General features: G+C 43.1%; 1 protein-coding gene across 1 annotated transcript in view; it reads right to left on the bottom strand.

Annotated features, from left to right (window-relative positions):
• The window catches only part of LOC145403731 (uncharacterized), a 364507-nt gene that overhangs the window by 80165 nt on the left and 261038 nt on the right, over nucleotides 1-23304 (bottom strand). The window contains exons 13-20 of the mRNA XM_080275411.1: nucleotides 17150-17365; nucleotides 10298-10396; nucleotides 8337-8420; nucleotides 4602-4722; nucleotides 3867-4023; nucleotides 3472-3671; nucleotides 2612-2760; nucleotides 2312-2424 (exon numbers count right to left, since the gene is read on the bottom strand). Coding sequence (XP_080131537.1) covers nucleotides 2312-2424; nucleotides 2612-2760; nucleotides 3472-3671; nucleotides 3867-4023; nucleotides 4602-4722; nucleotides 8337-8420; nucleotides 10298-10396; nucleotides 17150-17365 — 1139 coding nt within the window. The remainder of the gene's footprint in view (nucleotides 1-2311; nucleotides 2425-2611; nucleotides 2761-3471; nucleotides 3672-3866; nucleotides 4024-4601; nucleotides 4723-8336; nucleotides 8421-10297; nucleotides 10397-17149; nucleotides 17366-23304) is intronic.

The raw sequence follows: 23304 nt of genomic DNA, 5'->3' as shown, positions 1-23304 counted from the left end.
GGGCATGTGTCAACTGTAATTCCACCCAATCCAGATCTATGCTGGTACCTGAGGAAGGTCGAGTAATGTCTTGCTCTAGACCAAGATGCGTGAACTTTGTCAGCTCTATTTAAGGATACCTCTGACAGGTGGATGTCTGGAGGGAAGAGAACAAGGAGAACAACACCAAACACTGGCTTGTCAACAACTTACCTGGTGGACAAGCACATGTTACACTCCAGGGCAAACAAAACTTCCCATATGGCGTTCCAAAGGGTTCTTATTCACCCACCAACGAACTTATGACATTCCTACAGCCTAACTGTCCACAAACATCGTCACATATGCAGATGACATTACCAAACAACCACACACCACATCACACACAGCCTGCGCACTGCAACTAAACTATCCGACCACTCTTCAGGCACAAGTAGAGGACAGCAGGTTGACGATCACTCCAGTCAAATCCACCACCATACTCATCACCAATGGCAATCATGAGCACAGGTATAGTCGGCAACAAAAGTCCTGTTGTCTCTCTTGCTTATCTCTTCAAAGACTTTGAAAAGCTGTGTGGTGAATCATCAGCAACCCACAGTGATGACACTGACCTATGGTCAAAGAAAGTCAACAATGTTGGTTGCTGCTGGTTCACCATACAGATTTCAAGGCCATGGAGAGAGAGAAGCAGAAGAGGCGACAGAACTTTTGATGCCGACTGTACATCCCTAACATCACACTTAACAATGTACCAGTGCCACGCACCACCTCCACTAAGATTCCTGGAGTGACATAAGACACTGGACTCACCTTGAAGGACCACACACAAGACAACAGGGAGTGATGCACCCCCAGACTCAATGTACTCAGGGCAACTACAATGACGGATTTTGGCATTGCAAAAAGATGCACTTTCCCTACTCTACATCACATCATTGATGTCCCATGCCTTCCTAGCATGGGCCACAATCGTATCTAACATTTGCTGCATCACCCTGCATACCATACAGAACAAGACTATGCATCACTACTGGTTCTACCAATACAGTACCACTACTACAGCTCATTTACACTTTGAAACCAAAGTCCTTTCTGCCAGAGAATATCCTGACATGAGAGGCACACAATTTTATGCAGCAGCCTGCACTAAAACTCACCACTCCTATCATTATATATCAGAGCAACATAACATAACTATATATCATCATCATCATCTAATCCCGTGTTGCCCCATGAGAAGTATAGGAGCCTGGGGCTAGGCAAGTTGGTCTTGACATTTGAGATAAGAGTGACCAACCTCACTCATCCCTGACTGGCATTATGTGAGCAATAAACCCCAACCACCCTTTGGATATAAACCTGCACCAGCTCAATCCGACTGGAGTGCCTTAACCCCTACATGCCGGGGGGTTTCCGATGTCGCATGCTCCTCCCTAAGGGGGATTTCGTGATTTCAACAAAAATACCATTAATTCAAACCGTAATATCTGCCAAACTATGCAAGTTAAAGAAAAAATTAGATACATAAATCTCACCAACTCCTCCTCTTTCAAATGAAAGTATCCCCACGTCTCCAGGTGGTTCCATCGATGGGTAAGGATAAGTGAAAGTTCAAAGGGTGGCAGGAAGACGCTTGTGGCTATACACGTCAACTGGCGTTGCTCCGCGCCCAAAATCATGACGGTTATACATGTCAACCGGCGCGTAGAGATTAATTGCCCACTAAACCACCAGGCACCATAACTTGGTTACAGAGTTACCACCCAGCATAGTAAATGGTTTCCTGGTGTACAAGAAACCATTTGGCTTGTCACTCAGTGTAGAGTCACCCATAGGCAGAAGAAGAGGAAAGAATGAAGGAAAGAAAAGCAGAAGAGAGAGTGATAAAACAATCACCACACAAACATCACACCTCTAGATACCCCACCTCCAGACACTCCAACACTAACAATGAAGAAGCATCTATATATTCATTTCAATCACTTCATCTGGATGTAAACTCAATGAAATGCAGGCTGAAATTGCCTTTCTCCTGTAGTCCACCATCCTCCTTTCAGGGAACAGATGTTAAGTTGCATTTGTACTACATATCCAGGCACTGGAACTGCTGAGTTATACTGGTGCCACTAAGTAAAGGCATCCCTCTCTAGCATCAGACAAAACATGAAAACAAATATTTTCAGATAATCAACCTTATATGTTTTACAGCCAACAATAATATTAATATCAAGTGGCGTATGGCAACACCTAACTGTAACATCATGCCTCTATGATGAGTAAACACTATGGGTTCAGTACAGATAAATGCAAAACATGGTATGTGACTAACGTGTATGTGGCAAGTGGCTTATAAATGACTGCCTCTGTGTCCCGCTGATACACTGCCAGCTCATCCATCTCTAGCCTGGCCTCAAATGCTGCTAATGCTTGTTCACAGCTGATCTGCAGAGACGAAAATAAACTTTGTTAACATATACTGGTAAGGCAATATCCTCTACAATGATGATTCACAAAATGTTTCTGTACAAGACACATGTGCAACCAGGTACAAATTATGTACTGATTTTTTCTTTTCTTTTTAAGTCGGTTCATTCATCCACAACATTTTCACAGCCTCACTCAAACTCACTTGATAGTAAAAGTTGCTGTGAAGTCCTGGACCAGCAATGCGTTTGACCAGGAAGCTATCTGAGGCAGGAATTCGACCACGTTTCTTGATCACCGCGTGGAACATGATGGAATCCCAAACCTGCCGCAACCCTCGCCGCAACACACCATCTGGGTAGAAGCAGGAAAAGATAAGGGAAAATAGACTGACAAGGAGTGGCAGTTACATAACCATCATCCTGACCTTTCTTTTCCCACCTAAAGCTGGGGTGAGGTAAGGTTCAAAAAGGAAAGGAAGAATAGGTATAAAATTTTAGAGAAAGAACTATCGCAGCATGCCCAGTGAAATCTGCTAGACATTGATTCACTCATTATTCAAGCCCTCATGACAATTACAAAAAAGGTAAAGGGAAGGTTAACCCATTTTATATAAGGTGTCTCTCTTAAGTTGAAAAAATGAAAAATGACCACATTAAATGGGATAATGGAGACCATTTTTATCCCAGTCACTACATGAAGTGCTCCTAAGCTGCAAACAATCATCTGACAGCAGTAATACTAAACTTAAAAAGACTGCATTATGATGAGGTTTGGAATAAAATGGATGAGTGTTAGGAAAAATGTACCAAAGATAGGTGAGATTTTTTAAAATTAAAGAGTTAGGGGTTGAAAGGTACGAAAATGTGGGAACTTGAGGTAAATGGCAGGGGGAGGGGGACCAAAGGTAAAGATGGATGCTGGGAAGAAAGGAAGAAACTAAAAGCAAACAACACAAAAGAGGTAAAGGGCATCCAATATTTTATGGGAATGACTTCTGACCTTTACATGATGTGTTAAAATGATATGAAACAAACTTGACTTCTTGCAGACACATTCACTTACATATTAACACAACTCCCGCTAGTGTAGGGCAGACAATGGTGGCAGTGAGAAGCGCCACAATGGCCTGCAGGAGTCCAAACACGAGGAGGTGCAATCCAAGGGCCTGCAGGAAGGGACTCCAGCGCCTTGCACCCGTCGGGGAGTCAAGGTCATACACAAAGATGCATGAGATGTGAGTCAGCAACACACACACTGGCACCCTGCAAAATATATGTTACAAAGGATTATTAAAAAAAAAAAAAAAAAAAAAAAGAGTAAAGTGCATGTGTTGCTGTGTGAGGGGCAGTTATACAGTGAGAACATAGGGGATTTGTCTGTGAGTTGTATTTTGTGTTGGTACTAAAGCAGAGAAGGGTGTACAAATGAAATGAATAAACACTAGGGCACAAACTCACCAAATGGGTGCAGTGAGTCCGATGGCGATGGAACCGAAGGAGACGAGAATGCAGGTAAGAGGGAAGAGAGTGGTGAGGAAGAGGGTACCCACAATACCCTTCATCACATAGTTCCATGCACGATTCATGTGTCGAGTCACACCCTTCCCAATGAACCCTGGCAAAAGTGGCAGTTAATATACATACATGCTTTAGCAATACAACCTTCAAAACACCCCCCCCCCTACATTAGAGTATATGAGATGTAAAGTAACATATGGTTACAGAACAGTATACATCAAGACAACTATTTCAAACATATCAGCACTTTCTCTTCATGACCTACAGTGACTGATGACACAAACCTGCAATTGGTTGTGTATTTCTAAGAAATATAAAGAAATTCTCTATTGCATTTTGAAACCTTTAGGATTAACTGTTGCTTATACTATAAATGAATAACAGCAGCTAGGCAGTTATCCAAATCATCACACAGTAATGCTATTACAGTCATATACAAGTGAGTGTAGTGCTGGACAGGGATGTCTTTATGTGATGGCAATGATATAACTGAGCAGCTCCATTGCCCAGATATACAGCCATCCCTTAATTCCCTCCCTATCCCCTGAAAACAGGATGGTGGCTGCATAAGAAGTGCAACTTCAGCCTACAATCCATCAGGTTCACATTCAGATGAGCCTGAAGCCACAAAAACAACAACAGGATGGAATACCATTAGAACATTAGTTCTCTCACCAGTGTCTGGCGTGGTCTCAAAATGGGTGCGTGACTTAGAGATGTGCCGCCAGAGTGTGTGGAGACGCGAGGACAGGGTGGGTGTGCTCGATGCCTTGCTTGGACATACTGTTCCATTCACCTGCACACACAAATGTATATAGTAAATAAAACAGCATGATCCATTGCAGTAGGAAGTGATGACCTTCATTCACTCACTTGATATACTGCTGCCTACTTCTTCCTTAAGTGCCCCTACACTGACAGACAAGCTTAATGGTTTCCTGTAACCTATAGAAACATTAAAAACATTGCGTGGTAACTGTATAACCACAAAATGGGGTGATGTAGAGGCACCATAGCGCACCTGTTATATCCATTCAGGAACCAAACCTCCACACAATTCCCCCTGTGCTATCCAACATTAGGGAACATTGGTTCACTGCATGGGGCAGCCCTGCATGGACAACTGCCTGTTTCATTTTGTTTTTGTTTTGTTTTTGATGACACCAACATGTTCGTATGCATTGACTTTGGTCACCTAATGGCAGCTCTCCATGCTGCTCGATCTCTGGCAGCCTCCCTGCTCAGTCCTTTAACCTTTAGGTCACACTTTATGACCTCGTACCAGGTCTTTTTTGGTCTACCCCTTGCAACCCCACGCCTAATATTAATACTTCTCACTTTCTACACCCAGTTATCATCCTCCATCCTCTCCACATGCCCAAACCACTTCAATCTACCTCCCCTCATCACAGCACCAGTACACTCCAGTCCCATCCTACTTCTCAACTTTTCCATCGTAAACCTAGCCCCCCCAGGCCTTGCACTCAGGGACGCACAGCACATCCACCCAATCATTGTCATTTCTGTATGTTTGAGCCCGTGAATATCGTCTTCCTTCACTGTCCAGGTCTCACTACCATACAGCATTACACTCTTAGCACATGTTGCATACAAAGATCTCTTAGGACGTAGAGAGAACCCTCTCGATGTCAGAAGAGACAATAGCTCCCTGAACTTCTTCTAACCACTCATTATAGCAATAGAGCTAGTTCCAGCCCCACCTCCAGCACATAACATGTCTCCCAAATAATGAAACTCTCCCACACACTCAAGAGACTCACCAGCAAGTTCAATCCTTTCATGCCTGACAATCTCCACCTGTTCTCCCCGACACATAAGCACACATAAAAGCAGCATTGTCTCACAGCCTACCTCTAATACCACTACATCTCTTATGCACCCACTTATCACAAACACTGCACAAGATAGAATTACAGTAATCCCTCCAAGATCCGACGTAATAGAACCAAAGGCATGTCTGGGTCTTGGTTTTGTCCGGGACTTGGGAAAAATGCCCCTAGACAGGTACTTATGGACCCCACCCCAACCTAACTTTGAATGCCACCTAAATAACTCCCTACCACACATGCACAGCACCTATTTAAGACCCTATACATACAAATAAGGGACAGAAACCATGAAATAAATGAAGAGGAACCAAAGAATGAGAAATCAGAAGTGAGTATGGAAAATATTTAGCAGTGTACAGGGTACTTATGACACGTCCGTGGCCATCACGATGATTAACCTGCCTCCTCTATGGCTCTGACAGTGGTGAAGGTGCACTTGAAGCATGTACAGTAATCCAGTGTTGTGTTGCACTTAACCCTTTGCACTGTGAATTATAATTGTTTAACACTGCACATTCTGTTCTTACTTGCTCCATGCCAGTTGCAACATGCCAGTGTTGTACACTTCACTTAATCCTTTGCACTCTGAATTCTAATTTCTTAACACTGCACAACACTGTAAATTTCCAAGTGGTCTAGTGGCGGGGTATTGCAGTTTATTCGCTGTTTACTCACAAAAACGAGGCCGTGGGCAGCCATGGCAACGAGTGTGCAGTCATGACGGTAGGTAGGTGGGAACTGGGGAGGATGCAGGGGCGCTCTAGCAGATGTCGGAGGAACTACGTGCCAAAACACAGCTGTTTGTCACCAGTAGCAAATGTAAAGTAGGAATGATCATATATCATTTTTTTTTTTTTCTTTTCCACGTTTTTTTGGCCATTTTTGGTGTCCGAGGCCCCAGGCCTGAAATGTCCAGGACTTGGGGTGTCTGGGACATGGGTGTCCAGGTCTTAAAGGGATTACTGTACTTCCCACACACTTGTGGCAGACTGCACATGGCCACTCTCTCTTTTCTTTGATAGTACAGCCGTCATCCCTAGATATAATCGCTTTTGTTTCATCTGCATTTACTCTTATGCCCTTGTGCCTTATACCATCACTCCACTTCCTAAATCTTTCCTCCGCCTCCCTTTCATTTTCTGTAATCAAAACCAAATCATCAGCATGCAACATCTCCCATGGAAGTCCATCTCTGAAGTCACATGAGAGGGCCTCAAGTACCATGACAAACAACAAGGGACTCAAAACTGACCCCTGATGCACACCAAAAACTCACCCCTGATGCACATCAACATTCATGGAGAACTCATCACTCAAACCTCCATTCACTCTTAACTGGGTGTGATCACCCACAAACATGGGCATAACCACCCTAACCAGCCACTCCTCAATCCTACGCTTCAGCACCTCTCTAGGGACTCTGTCAAAGGCTTTCTCTAAATCAACAAAGTACTGTTCCCTTTTCTTTCCTATACATTTTTGTCTGTGGTTAAAGTGTCTGCTCAGTCAGACAGATCAAGACTGATCTATTACTACTAGTATATTACTAAAGCAAGTCCAGCTTCAACGATTATGAGGTGTATATGCCTGAGGTTAGGTTACCATTGTCCAAAGCACAACAATGGAGGAAAAAAAAAAAAAAACATAGATTGTACCAAAAAACAAACATACAAGTACTGTGTGTATACAGTATTGTGTAAGTTAAGAGATCTTTCAACACAGCATATGGTTTGATGCTCCTTATGATTACTGACAAGGAAATTCATATACAATTTTCATCTATCCATCATCTAATCTTGTTTTGCCCAGTGAGGAGCGTAGAAGCCCGGGGCTAAGGGTCCTGACATTTAAGATGAGAGTGACCAGCCTCATTCATCACTGAGTGGCATCATGTGAGCAATAAACCCCAACCACTCTTTAGATATGAACTGACAAGGGCTCAATCCATCCTGAGCACCTTAATTACCCACTAAACCACCAGGTGCCATAGTTTGATTATATGGTTACCACTCAGCATAGTAAATGGTTTCCTGGTGTACAGGAAACCATTTGGCTTGTCACTCAGTGTAGAGTCACCCACAGACAGAAGGAAGAAGAAAAAATGAAGGAAAAAACAACAGAAGAGGAGGGATGGAATAAAGGAAGGAAGAAATTATTTAAATCTCTAACCACACATTTCATTTAAACATTCACACCAAATTTTTTTCAGCTCATAAAACTACTGCACGTATTAATATGGGGTAACAATTAAAAAAGTAAGAATGAGCTGAGCTAGATGAAAAAGGGAAGACTGAATATGAATGAAAGTTTTAGGAGTAACATGTCCCTCTTAATGTCTAAGGTGTATGCAGACAAAATGCAATGATACTAAAACAACTTTAAGTGTTGCACATGCATCTTTTTTGTGCCTGAAGGACTACAAACAACAAACGCTCATATCTGATTTCAAAAGCACTTTCATAGGATGCCATAAACTACATTTAGTGAAAAAGGGAACCAACTCATTAGTACCTTTAATAAAAACATCTTTAAATGAAGATTATCTGTACTGACAACTGACCTGAGACAACTCAAAGTCTGACATGAAGGGTTCACGGCAGAGGAGGGCTCGGAGACTGACTGGAGAACACAGTGGTAACCAAATCTAGGAAACAGGTATACATTTCTAAATTATAAAAGAACAACTTACTTTTTACACTAAACAAGAATACAAAGAGTATAAGCTGGGAAAATCCAAATGCAATGCTGTATGTGCACTGGCATATCTTGCATGGCCCTGAATGTTGTATTACTTTCAGCCTGGCATCAAGAGCATGTCACAGTAATTACTGTATTTATATAGACAATACTTAATCTTTAGTGTGAGTCTGCTATATACAGTACCTACTACCTTTACATCACATGAGGGCATCTGTGCACTAAGACCGAATGAGCCATAATCAATAAATTGCGATAAGGGAAGTTAGACAAGGGATATTTTGCCTTCTGAGTTCCTCCATGGAGTGCTGGCATAAAAACAACATGAGGCATTCCGTTGAAGGACTCCAAAGGTGCCATGAGTCCAAAATTCACTCTTCTATCCTCCATCATCTCAGTTTTGATTTTGGCACATTCAGTGTTACAGTACTCCGCAGTGTTCCTCATATGTTTAGTATCTTTACCCCTACCTATTGGTGGTAGGTGGGGCACTCATCATTTACTCATTGATGAAGTGCTGCCTTCTTCTTCTTTCGTGTTTATCATTTTTTTCTGTGTCTGTCCTCCTCTCTTCCTATTTCTCTCATCCTTTCTGTCACTGTTTATCATTCTCCTTTCCACTTAAGGTTGCCCTACACTGTGTGACAAGCCACATGGTTTCCTGTAACTCAGGAAACCATTTACTACACTTGGTGGTAACCATACAGCCAAACAACAGGGTGACAAGCAATCTAATATGGTGTCACTGTTAACTGGGTGGAGAGAGATGCAAATGCAGCATCCACCTGGGAACCAAATCTCCACATTAATCCCCACATCCATCTGTGACGAGGTGCCATTAGCCATATGGGAACATTGGTTCACTACATGGGACGGCCCCGAAGGGGCGGCTGTCTGCTGTGATTAATTCATTTCATATCATTAATCACCTAATCCAGTGTTTTCCCATGAGAAGCATTGGAGCCCAGCACTAGGCAAGTTGGTCCTGACATTTAAGATGAGAGTGATCAGCTGCACTCATCTCTGAGTGGCAATACGTAAGCAATAAACCCCAACCACCCTTTGGATATAAACCTACACCGGCTCAATCCGACTGGAGCACTTGATTACCCAGGTGTGCCATAATTTGGTTATATGGTTATCACCCAGCGAAGTAAATGGATTCCTGGTGAAAAGTTAACCATTTGGCTTGTCATTGGTGTAAAGTCACCCGTAGACAGAAAGAAGAGAAAAGAATGAAGGAAACAAAGACAAAAGAGGAAGGAAGGAAAGAAGGAAGGAAGAGAGGAAAGGGCAGGCACCTGAGAGCAGCACTATATTGGGTGAGTGGATGGTGGACTAAATCAGACAGATGGGTAGCACAATAACAATACTCAACTACTACCCATTAATTAATGTATTTATTCCCAACTTTTGAACTTACTGCACAGTTCTCCATGCCAGCCAACTTGTCCGTGGATTTCACACATTCTCCTAACAGCCACTTCTAATTGGCTAAGGTAATTTTCTTCTTATTGATGAAATGATGATCTATGTACTGTATGTTCATATTTTTTAGTAACTTTCACACTGATTTTCCGTAAGTCTTGAATGATGGTTTAGAGCGTGTCACCCTCCGAACAAGTCGGCAGGTATGGAGTAAACTATAATCACATAATCATTCCGACAGTCTTGGGCATAAATGCCCTGCATTCTACAGTATAAGAATACTACCTCCTTAGACAGTTATACCATTCTTGGGTAAAATTATTATTTACTGTATTCCTGTAACATTTCTAGACAGAATAAATATGCTACACTATCAACTGCACACCCATGCCTCACCCCAAAGAAGAAGAGTGCATTGGAGGTCCAGGCCCAGGAGCGGTGAAGGTAGTTGAACCAGCGCCAGAACGGCCAGCGTGTTGACGTGGCTCTCACAAGCTGGACAAAGGAAGGGAGATCAGTGTGCATATTAGTCATACTGTCTTCCTACTTTACACGTACATCCCTGTATATGACACCATAATAAGTCTTATGGTGTACATTAACAATAAAATGTGCAGGAGAGGGACACCTTTATGCACTGGCACTGATATAACAAAGCTGTGGAGATGAACAGCAGTAAAAACATTGTTCAGCTCTCTCTCTATGCCCTGCAAGGAGGTGATGGGCTGCTGGGGTAAGGCGGCTTCAGTCTGCAGCTCACCAGCATCACATTTCAGGTAAGAATAAGTCCACAACAACAACAGCAGTAACAACAATATTAATGATGCATAATGGTTCCACTTTATATACTTTCTTAGGAATTTTTAATTTTACCAGTGAGAACACATCACATTACAACAAAACTCTTTTTCATACAACATTCTTCAGCTGAAATTTATATAACCATTAAATCCAGGCTCTCTTACAGTACATATCCACTGACATGTTCCACACCTTCCAGTGCTCTTTTGCATCAACTGTTATGTCATCTACTTTACAAAGTTGATTGGGGTGGAGGAGGAGAGAAGGAGATTGATGATGAAGTAGGGGGACAGGAGAGAGGTATATAAACGGTGGTGGTGTGAGAGAGGATGGGTGGCCAGACAGCAGAGGACATGACAATATAAAGGTAATTTATTAGTGGCCACCGTCCTCTAGGATTATTATTTTTTAAGTGCATGACTCTGGGTATAGGTTTAACATCCTGTTTCCTGAGGTCCATTAGTTCCCCTACATATAAACTTCATGTCATGACTGGCACTAACACTCACCATCCAAACTGAATAATGCTAGGGCTGTCTTATACGAGACTGGTGTACTGGTAATTAGTGGAGACATTTTTATGATATGTTGGTGGGTCTTTGGCAAATCAGTAAGGTTTTTCTTTCAAAAAATTTTGTAATCCCTTAAACTGTTCACTGTCCCGGCTGGGATTCAAAGCAGCATCCACTGGAAGAGTAGACCACCTTTCCACCGACTTGGCTGTAGACAGAATGATAGAATGACAGTGAGATACGGTATATCCTCCATATGTGAGGGTTCGCTGTGCATGGAATCCTGATGCACAGTCAAGACATCTCACAGTACAGTATCAAGGACATCTCATGTGTGGAAAAAGAATGCTGACTGTGAGGTTCAGTACCAGATCAAATAAATGCCCATCCAGTATCAGTGTCTGTCCTGGATGCAGAACACCTTAAACCGCCCATAAGGGGCCATCACAGCCACCATAATACACCCAGAATGCTCCAAGTGTCCTCCCTGATCTGGTCAAGGATGTGGAGCAATAATGGCCAGAGTTGACCCATGAGATTATGAGAACATCCACAGCGTCTTGTGTTGCTGCTTCTGTACAGTTTCGTTATCTAGCATGGCTTCATCTGACAGTGGAGGGCATAATCAAAAAGCCCTTGTTTCTACCTGTGTGAAAGGAAACCATGTGCCACCTGGACAACCATGAGCAAGTGTGCAATGTGGGCAAACAGATATTTGTATGGACAGAGGGAGTTAAATTTACCAGAGGCTGGGAGTACCCTTAAGGCAAAGGGAAAATAAAGATCTGTGGCATGGTGACTCATATGATGTAGAAAGAAATTCCTAATGCATTAACCCCTTAACCGCGGGGCGTCACTTTCGTGACGCTTGGGAGCAAGGGATCATACCGCAGGGCGTCGCTTTTGTGATTCTGTGTTATTTTGAATTCACCCGGGCTTTCAAGTGGGGGCTTGTATCATCTATCAGTACTGACAATGTCCAACACTAGTCAGCACTCCTAATCTCATCTGTACTCCCATCCATTGTTGACAATTTAGCCATTTCTCCCCGTTCTTGACTCCCCTCCCTCCCCCCCCTCCATTACCCTATCCTCTCGCCTGCCCGGCCATGCTACGCTAAGTAAATCTTCCCTGGAATTTTTCACTGATTTCATCCATTGAAATAAGCCCTATGTCGTATTCTTATACCAAATAATATATACAAGAAAGAAATCAGGTAAGTGAGTGTGCCATACACCTGGAATTGGCTAATTATCACCTGACAACACCTCACGTGCACTCGTTCGCTAATTTTCGCTGTTTTTTTCCCCTTGAAATATGCCGTATAATCTATTTTCGTAATAAATATACATGTAAGGAGAGAAGGGAGAAGCCTAAGTGATATTTACATTCACCTGGAACTACCTAATTTATAATATATTGTCTAGATTTCCTGCCAATCATATCAGTGCTACACAAAGCTGTTTCAAGATTTAACATTGGTAGCTCTGATTATATATCTCCTAAGTAGGCCTCTAATCTATTTTCGTAATAAATATACATGTAAGGAGGGAAGGGAGAACCCTAAATGATATTTACATTCACCTGGAACTACCAAATTTATAATGTATTGTCTAGATTTCCTGCCAATCATATCAGTGCTAGACTTAGCTGTTTCAAGAAGTAATATTGGTAACTCTGAATAACCCCTAAAGCAGGCCTCTAGGCTAGCTGGCCTGGCCCCTGCGTTATCAGTGTACTCTCATCTTCCGAAGTGAGAGGACGTATGTTTCATCTTGCTGACTTCAAGGCCTTTTTTCACCCCCATGCAAATGGCTCTGTGACCTTTACCCCCTACTAAACCTCGTGTGGAAAGAGGTAAAGGGCTGACAATTGATAAAAGAGTGACTACGATCTTTCTATTGAGTAAAACAGTGCAAGTGGAATTGTAAATAATGTGTAAATAATGTGTACACAGCAAGTGAAAGTAATGAATGTAAATATACGTGAACAATGGAAAATAGTTTTATAAGTTATTTCAAGTGACAGTGCGTAACACTGTAAATAAAATAGAAATGTAAATAACGTAAATAAAATAGAGAAACGTAAATAGAAATGTAAATGAGTAGTATTATAAGAATACGAGTATATACCCTAGGAGTAATGAAAGTGAAAGTTTCACTCTAGCATGTCTGAATGCTATGAGTTATGAGAGTGAAGATGAAAGTGACATTCACTCTCAATGCCAGTATACAGGACGAGAAAGTGAATGCTACGTATTTTACTGAAAGAAATTGAATCCCTACAGTGACAATAAACTAATACTACTGAAGGAAACTTATGGATAAAGACTGTAGATATATATAAGTGTTATATAGTAATAGAAATATAAAGTGTGAGGGGTTTTATGAATAATAAATGACAGACTACCATGAGCGAACTAGTGCCAGTGCGACGATCAGACGCGCTCGTAATTTCCATTGCTTTCACAGTGTTTTTTTTTGAGTATGGATCCCAAACTACTTGAAAATTGTAGAATAGTGTTTATAGTGTTTGTATCTGGCTGTGGTAATCATATTACGGGTTGTCGGGAAGTGTAAAGTGGAGACTTCGTTACCCTACTTCAGAGGTCTCCACAAGTCCTACGGTAACCGACGAAGGCTCAACAATCATTCCAGGAGAAAGCTGAAGGTATGTGCCATAAGCATATGTAATTTTATTATTCTAGGACTAATAACTGATTTTTGGCAAATATTTTTTGAGAGTCTGTCGGAGCCCAAATAACCCCGCGGCACACGCAAGTAATTGGTAAACAAGCCCGCGGTGTAGGGGTTAAGTGGATCTAAGGAGTGTTTCAGAAGCTTGTGTGCCGTAAGCTGCACTGTGGCAAACACAGAGGCAAGGCTGGTGGCATAGACATGGGATTGGCAGAGTCCTTTCCTCATGAGCTTCACAGGACTGTAAATGAAGGGGACTATGAACTGTACTAGCTCTTCAACATGGACAAGACTGGACTCTTCTGAAAATGTCCTTCTTCATATACAGTCCTGACTCAGTAAGAAAGAACTGCTCTTGATATCAAGGCTAGTAAAGAACACCTAACCCTAGTCTTAGCAATGAATACTAAAGAAGACCGTAGAGCAAATGTAATGATCATATATCCCTATGCCCGGCCCAGGTCACTTGCTGGAGTTAGTTCTGAATGACTGGGTATCTACTGATGACACAGGTCACAGGCAACAGCAAGCATGATAACAGACTGGTCTGACAATGTGCTAATGCTTATATGCAAGCTCCTTTATAAACTAAAGATGTTAAATTTAATATTCTCCATCTATTCCATCCACCAACCAATCCTATGTTGCCCCATGAGAAGTGGAGGAGACCGGGGTTAGGCAAGTTGGTCCTGACATTTGAGATGAGTGTGACCAGCCTCGCTCATCCCCGAGTGGCATTACGTGAGCAACAAACCCCAACCACCCCTTGGATATATACCCACACAGGCTCAATCTGACTGGAGCACCTTAATTACTGATTCTTCTCAGGGATAACTGCTTGAGTTATTCTCCTGACCTTGTTGGCAGACACCTAGCAGATGCTGTTCCTGCTGCTGAACACTACATCCAAAATCTAGCACTTCAACCAAGAGGTCACTTCCTGTATAAGGGCTAGTATTAGCCACTCACTTGTGAGCAAAAAGTGAAAGAAGGGTGGACAGACATGCAGGGGTTAGAGTAGGAAGACAGTAGGGACGTGAGGGGGCATTTTGGTAATGGAGGTGCAGCAGGTGCTGGAGAACTCTTTCAAATCCAATAAGTGAATTTTGGAAAATGATAACTTAAGAAATGCTATATACAACATTGTGAAGGCCTGAGGTAAATTCACACTAGAGGCGATAAAGCACAGCTGGAGGAGGGTTCTACCCCACATTTACCCATTAGTGTCCTCACATCTCTTTTTGGATACAATGTCTGCTGCTGCTGCTGAAATTGCCCATTGTAACCTAGGCAAAGGCTTTGCCAAAATTACAAGGGAAAGGATGCTTGAGATGCTAGAGGACAACACAGAAATGTACAGGTACAGTACTCTGTTCAAAAAGAAACCAAACTTTTTAAATAGTGCACCAACTGGCTGGCATAATGTCACTGTGACAGGAACACTGTGTAGTGGCAACCTTGAGCTTTAGTTTAACACTAATCATGTGACACCGCATCACTTAGTCATCAAGTGAATGTGTGTTCAGTGCACTTGGCGATTTGCTCTAAGTTGAACAATGAAAGATCTTGAGGAGCACTGTGTTTGTGTGAAATTTTGCTTCAAATTGGGAAAAAGTTTTACAGAAACTTTTCAAATGCTACAACAGACTTATGGGGAGAACTGTTTGGACTGTGCAAAATGTCAGAAGTGGTTCCAGCAGGTCCACATCAGGAAGAACATCCACTGAAGATGATCCCAAATCTGGATGGCCTTCCTATTCAAAGGACAACGATCACGTTGAGAACGCGCATGCTGTGATTCGTGAAAATCATCACCTGACTGTCTGTGAATTTTCTGAAGAAGTAGGCATCTGTAAAAGTACGTGCCACATGATTTTAACTGAAACCTGAAGATGCATTGTGCTGCCGCAAAATCTGTGCCGCGTCTGTTCACAGATGAGCAAAAGGAGAACTGTGTCACAGTCAGTCAGAAGCTGTTTAATTGTTTGAAGGTTAATGAAAACTTTCTGAAAAACATTATAATAGGTGATGAAACCTAGGTGTTTGGCTATGATGTTGAAACAAAGAGGCAGTTGTTACAGTGGGTTGGAACATCTTCACCATGACCAAAAAAGGCACGTCAGAGTTGCTCAAATGTGAAGGTGATGTTGATTGTCTTTTTTGATTGGAAGGGCTTCATTCATCATGAGTTTGTTCCATGTGGTCAGATGGTCAATAAAGAGTTTTACTTGGATGTCCTGAAGTGTCTGCAGAAGGCAGTGCAAAGGGAGAGGCCTGAGATGTGGAAAAATAAAACCTGGATGCTGCACCATGATAATACTCCTGCTCATGCGTCGTTCCTTATCCATGACTTTTTGACAAAGCCCAATATGACCATCATCCCCCAGCCACCCTACTCTCTGGATATGACCTCTGTGGACGTTTTTTTTTTTTTCCCATCTTGCAAACAAGATTAGGAACAAGCTTTTCAATGTCTTCAACTTGAACAGATTCATATGACCAGATTGACAACATCTGATATCTAGTGCACAGACTACTTTATAAGAAAATCAACAAGTGGTCTCAGTATCTCATCATCTCCTACCATCCACATCTAAGCAAGCCAGCTCCCCTCTCCTCACCTACTACACCTGCCTCACCCATCTGACCTGCCTCACCTGTCCTAGCAGCCTTACCAGCTGTTGCAGACCCTCAGATGACAAAGACCATGATTTTGAGAGTTTGAGCCTAGGGACTGGTATTTCCAACGAGGAGATAGAGGCAGGTCCCAACCTCAACTCCTCAGCTTCAGATACCTGCCCCCTCATTCAGCAAGCCAGCCATTGTTGTCTGTTAAAGTGATTTTTTTCCCCCAATTATTTATTGCCTTAAATTTCTTTAAAGTCCCTGTTCTATGTCTGCTTTTCCTCTATACAATAAACTATGCCCATAAGAAGTATATGTTTAATTTAGTTAGGACCAAAAAAGGCAAGCTGGAGGCAGGTCCAAGGGCTAGTCAAAACATTAGAGTTTTGAAATGGGATATGGATCTCTGGGTTTGTGTGGGCTCATGATGCATGGTACCATAGGTTAACACTTTACACACACATTCGGGGAGTCTACTGTAGATAGACAACGAGAAACTACAGACAGACAGATAGCTACATAATTAGAGAGATACAGTGTTCATCAATGTCAAATAAACAAAATGAATAAACAGAGTCCTGTTCATACAGAAACCCTTGTATGATATAGGGTACCTGTTTCTCTAGAAGATAAACAGGGTGTGTTGGGTCGGTGCGTGGCGTGGTAATGCAGGTGGGAGATGCAGCTAACACGGTAGGGATCACTTGGCTTTCCCCCTGGAATGTCCGCCGCACCACATAGTTACTTGGGAACCACACCTGAGCTCGCCAATGGAATGACCGCAGTGCCACCTTCACATTCTCTAACTCCTTCAGAAGTACTGGTTCTCTCTGTGTCAAAGGATGGATTAATGAGCATCATGGCTAAGTGTTCTTGAATTTTTTCTTTTATAAAAAACCTACAACTTAATGATACTAGTCATACAGTATGATGCCTAGAAGATTCTTAATTACCTATAGTTGTTGTTGTTGAGCAACCCCAGACTGTCTAGTCTTCATTATAACGAAAACTATACAGAATATTTTGAATAAAGTAGAAAATAATATGACGAACAGTGCATCCAGGCATGTCGTAATGAATTAATTTTTATTTTTAGTTCTTTTTTTATTTAGTCCATTTTAGAAGGGACAACTTCTGAAGATTCCAGCTTTTGACTCTCTTTATCATATTATAATGTATCATTTATATAGGCTCCATGTGGTAGGTGGGAGTGCTCACTATCCACTCACTCGATTTAGTGCTGCTCTTGGGTGTCTGCCCTTTCCTCTCCATCTTTCTTCCTTCCATCCTCTTCTGTTTTTCTTTCCTTGTCCTTCTGCCTATGGGTGACTTTACATTCCCTCTTCTGTCTTCCTTTCCTTCATTCTTTCCTCTTCCTTCTGCCTGTGGGTGACTCTACACCGAGTGACAAGCCAAATGGTTTCCTGTACACCAGGAAACCATTTACCATGCTGGGTGGTAAACATATAACCAAATTTTGGCACCTGGTGGTTTAGTGGGTAATTACTGCGCTCCAATTGGATTGAGCCGGCGTAGGTTTACATCCAAGGGGTGGTTGGGGTTATTGCTCATGTAATGCCACTCAGGGATGAGTGAGGCCGGCCACTCTCATCCTAAATGTCAGGACCAACAGCCTAGCCCCGGGCTCCAATGCTCCTCATAGGGCAACGTAGGACTGGATGATGGATGGATGGATGGATGTAGGCTCCAACATGCTTGCATGTGTCGGCCTTGGTCACCTAATGGCGGCTCTCCACGTAGTAGTGGTAGTAGTAGGTGTTCCCTAGGCAGTCTGGCCAAACAGCCCTGAGTCCCTTAGGAGGGCCAAGGCCAAGACCAGGCTTGCCCACAGAGCTCTCAAACAGTGTATGTTGTGTTGTTGGCGTAGGTGATTGTGTGCAATGCAGTCTTCCATAATGTGCTTAATAGTATGGGGTGCTGTTACATCCTGGACAGGCATCAGCAATGGAGTCATCCAGCTTCTTCTAGTAGCTTAAGAGGGCTGGATGGTGCCCACATCTCACCCTGGCCAGGTGGACCCTGTCCTCACGAGGGAGATAGGATTCAGAAGGGTGGATGTCAGGAGGCCGTGCATGCAGCTGTGTGTTGTCTTCAAGTGACTGAATGGAGCGGCGAGTGATTTGAGTGTGGATATGCTTCTGGAAGCTGGTCTGAGGTGGGTGAGGGGGGAGAGATGACAGAATTTGTATATGGTATTGTGTGCTGGGTGTTGTTTTGATGCTCCTTGGTGTGGGTGGATGTGCTGCCATGTAATGTAGTGGATGTTGTGGGTTTGTGGAGGCTGCAGCAAGAATCTGGGTGTCTTTCATGTCTAGGTGATCCTTGACTTTGAGGACTTTGGATTCTTGATGTAGGTGGTCTGTGGGTGTAGTAGCTGTGCAGCCTGTGATTATTTTTAGGGCTTTGTTCTGTATGGTTTGTAGAGTGTTGTAGTGTGTTTTGGTGAGGTTAGGAGCCCAGGCAGGGCTTGCATAATTCATCACTGAATGTATGTATTGTTTGTATACTGTGGTGGTGGTTTCTTTGTTGTGTCCGAATGTTGTATGGGCAAGAGGCCTCAGGGCACTGAGTCTTGGTGTTATTTTATTTTATGACATTGATGTATTGTATGTTACACCAAGGATTCTGTGTGTGTGTGTGTGTGTGTGTGTGTGTGTGTGTGTGTGGTATGGGTCTTGTTTATGGTGAGGTGTGGGATGTGACTGTGTTCTGCTGTCCAGTTTGTGAGAAGGGTCACTGTAGATTTGGCTGGGGCTATTTTGAGCCTGTTTGTGGTGAACCATTCGTGTAGTGTGTTGAGGTAAGGTTGGAGGATGTGTGCAGCTGTGTTTGCATTTTGATGCGTACATGTAAGTGTTATATCACCTGCATAGGAAGTTATGCGTATCTATGGTGTGTGGGGTGTGGGTATGTTGTGCATGTTTAGGTTAAAGAGTGTAGGGGACAAAACAGATCCTTGGGGGACATCATTTGTGATGTTTCTGATGTTAGAAGACTGACCGGCAAATGTTACGTGTGCACATCTGCCTGCTAAGTAGTCTGCAAACCATCTTTTTGTGTTATTGTGCATGTTTGTGTTGAGTATTTTGTTTGTGAGATTGTGGTGTGGGATGGCATCAAAAGCTCTGCTGATGTCTAGTGTGACTAGGAGTGTTCTGTGTGGTGGCCTAGCTGAATTTATGCCATCAAAAACTCTCTGTCTAAGGTCTGTAAGAAGGGTCTTTGTGGAATGTAGTGGCCTAAAGCCATGTTATGATTAGGCTAGGGGAATATGAGGTGTGACTAGTTGTAGTACCAGTCATTCAGTGACTTTAGAGGAGGTGCGGAGGAATGTGATGGGGCGGTGTGAGGAAGGGTTTAGGGATAGTGATGATAATGCCATGCTTCCAGATGTTGGGTATTATATTGTTTGAGTAACTGTAGTTTGATATGTTGGTAAGTGCTTCTATGCCTTGTGGTCCAAGGTGTTTAAGGTGAATGATGCTTATGTTGTCTGGTCCACAGGCAGATGAGTGCTTAAGATTGTTAATGATGTACTTCGTCTAGTTGTAAGTGAAAGTTGCGTAGTCTGGATCCGTGGGGAACTGTCTCTTGCATCAGATGATACGCTGTTCTTCAGGATGGGGGTTTAGATGGCTGATTTGTGAAAAGTGATTGATGAGAGTGTGTGCTTGTTATCTGTTTGAAGGTATGGTGTCTGTTGTTGTGATGGCGGCACATGAGTGTGTAGTGTTGCTGTTGGAGAGTGTGATGCTGTTTAATGTTTTGTAGAGTTTACTGGTCTCTGTTTTGTGGTCAAGTGTTTGGAGATAATTATTCCAGTTTAGTGTTTGCTGTTCTGATATTTTATTGTTTATTTGAGTGTTGAGTTCTTGTATTTGTTGTACAGTGTCTTGTGTATGGGGTGTTGGGGAGTGTCGCATTGTGTCCCGTTGACTGATAAGGCCTTGAATTTCTGGTGTGAAGTTGGGGTTGTGTCTCTTTCTGTTGCCTCTAGGGATGTGTTTTTTGTCTCGTTTTGTGTAATTATATTGAAAGTGTGCAAAGCACTGTTGATGTTTGTGATGGGTGTACTGTTTAGTATTTCAAAATGTTCTTTTTCGGTTGCAAAGGCCCCCCAGTTGGCTCTCTTATAATTAGTGTATGTGTGTCTGTGGCCAGCTGGAATGATTCTGGTTTTGGTAGTGATGATGACTGGAAGGTGATCAGAACCTAGGGTTTTGACCACTCTCCAGGATGTAGTGGGGGTGAGGTTTGAGGAGCAGAAAGTGATGTCTAGAGATGATGGGAGGAAGAGGGTTTGGTGTGGGATATGGGTATGTTGATCTAGATTGTTCTGTATGAAAAGATGATCTGTCTGGGACTGTAGTACCAGTCCTGTCTGTGTCACGGTTGTTGACATCCCAGGCCGACAACTTGGCGTTGAAATCATCACCCAGGATGATGTAGGGTATGTTACTGATGTGGTTACCTGTGGAGAGTAATTGTGTGGTACTGTGGGGGTCGATTGGGGGGGAATGTATGTGTTAGCAATTATTATGTGTGATTTGTTACAAGTGCGTATTTTAATTGATTGTATTTCTGTTGTGGTGTCATGTGGGGGGAGAAGTGACTTTGTGTTTGCACTGGTATCTGCAAAATTGATGGATTTATGTTCCAGGGTGATGAGTCCACCGCCACTGCCATCGACCCGGTCTTGTAAATGGTGATGAAGTTATGAAATGTTGGTGTCTTCCGTGCTCTGTGTAGTTTTGTTTCTTGTAAGATGGCAATGTGTATGTTCTGTTGTTTGATGAAATGTGTGAGTTCTTGTTTTTTGGTGTTTATGCCATCTATGTTTAACTGAAGGATGTTTATGTTGTGTGTGCGATGTGTGTTGGCTGCTGCAGCACTAGGAGGAGGTGGTGTGGGTGGAGAGGAAGGGGTAGGAGGAGGTTGTGATGGAGGTAAGGGTTGGAGTGGATTAGGATGGGTTGGAATGGGAGTGAGTTGGGGGACTGGATGGTGTGGGAAGGATCGGTGGGTTTGGCTGAGGTGGTGTGAAGGAAGTAGGAGTAGGCTCTCCACGTTGATCTGGTAGCCTCCCTATTCAGTCCTTTATCCCTGAGGTCACACTCTATGACCTCGTCCCTCGCCTTTTTTGGTCTGCTTCTCGCAACCCTATCCCTGATGTTCACACTTATCACTTTCCACACCCAATTGTCATCCTTCATCCTCTTCACCATCCTAATGTACCTTTCCTCATTGCAACACCAATTCACTTCAGTCCCAGCCTTCCTCTCAACTCCAGTCGTAACCCTAGTCTTCCCAGGCTTTGCAATCAAGGATGCAATACACTTCCATCTAATTGTCATTTCTGTACTTTTAACTCTACAAACATCCTCTTCCTTTACTGGCCAAGTCCCATTACCATACAGCATTACATTCCTAACACATGCTGCATATAAAGATCCTGTAGCACAGCGGGAGAGCCCTCTCAGTGTTAGGAGAGGCAACAGCTCCCTGAACTTCCTCCAACCACTTCTTACCCTAACCACAGAGCTAGCTTCAGCCCTATCTCCAACACATAACATGTCCCCAAATAGCACAACTCTTCCACACACTCATGAGACTCACCTACAAGTTCAATCTTTTCACACCTGACAATCTCTACATGTGCTCCCTAACACATCGCACACACAAAATCAACATGTTCTTACTTTAGTACAAATAAATTATTTCCAACTCCAAAATATGTACACTGTTGTCATTAATTCACATACACTAATTTAAAAATTATACTATACTGGCTCACAATATGTGAGATCTGAACTTATTAGTTTTAACAGCACACATGTGCAGTGTGTCGGGGAGAGCATGTGGATACTGCCAGGCATGAAAGGACTGAACATGCTGGTGAGTCATTTGAGTGTGTGGAAGAGTTTTGTTACTTGGGAGACATGTTATGTGCTGGAGGTGGAGCAGGAGCTAGCTCTGAGGCAAGAGTGAGGAGTGGTTGGAAGAAGTTCAGGGAACCATGCCTTTCCTGACATTGAGAGGGCTCTCCCTTCATGCTAAGGGACCTTCGTATGCTGCATGTGTTAAGAGTGTAATGCTGTATGGTAGTGAGACCTGGGCAGTAAAGGAAGAGGATATTCGCGGGCTCAAACTTACAGAAATGGCAATAATTAGGAGGCTGTGCATTGCGTCCCTGAGTGCAAGGCCTGGGGGGCTAGGTTTGCGATGGAAGAGTTGAGAGAGAGGATGGGACTGGAGTGCATTGGTGTTGTGGTGAGGAGAGGTAGATTGAGATGGTCTGGGCATGTGGAAAGGATGGGAGATGATAATTGGTTGCAGAAAGTGAGAAGTGTTAATGTTAGGGGTAAGGAAGTGAGAGGTAAACTGAAAAAGACCTGGGACGAGGTCACTGAGTGTGACTTCAGGGTTAAGGAACTAAATAGAGATCGAACAGCATGGACAGTCACCATTAGGTGACCAACGCCAATGAATGCATGCATGTTGGAGCCTTCAAAAATGAAAATGAAAACAATGTCTATCTATCTATCTATTGCCAGATGCCTCAATCCCGTTTGGGGTGGCCACAAACAAATCGCCTCCAAGTCGCCCTGTCCCCTGCCATTTCACTGCCCTGCTCCCAACTCACACCCCCCTCTCTCATATACCTCTCCACCCAATCCCTCCATCTCATCCTCGGCTTCCCCCTCCCTCTTCCCCCCTCCATCTCACTCACATACACTCTCTTCGTCAG

The sequence above is a fragment of the Coenobita brevimanus genome, chromosome 61 (genome assembly GCF_032717465.1).
Source record: "Coenobita brevimanus isolate Jiangsu-jjx chromosome 61, ASM3271746v2, whole genome shotgun sequence".
NCBI classification, from domain to species: domain Eukaryota; kingdom Metazoa; phylum Arthropoda; class Malacostraca; order Decapoda; family Coenobitidae; genus Coenobita; species Coenobita brevimanus.
The sequence above is the reverse complement of the archived record's forward strand: the minus strand, read 5'-3'. Positions and strand labels throughout refer to the sequence as shown.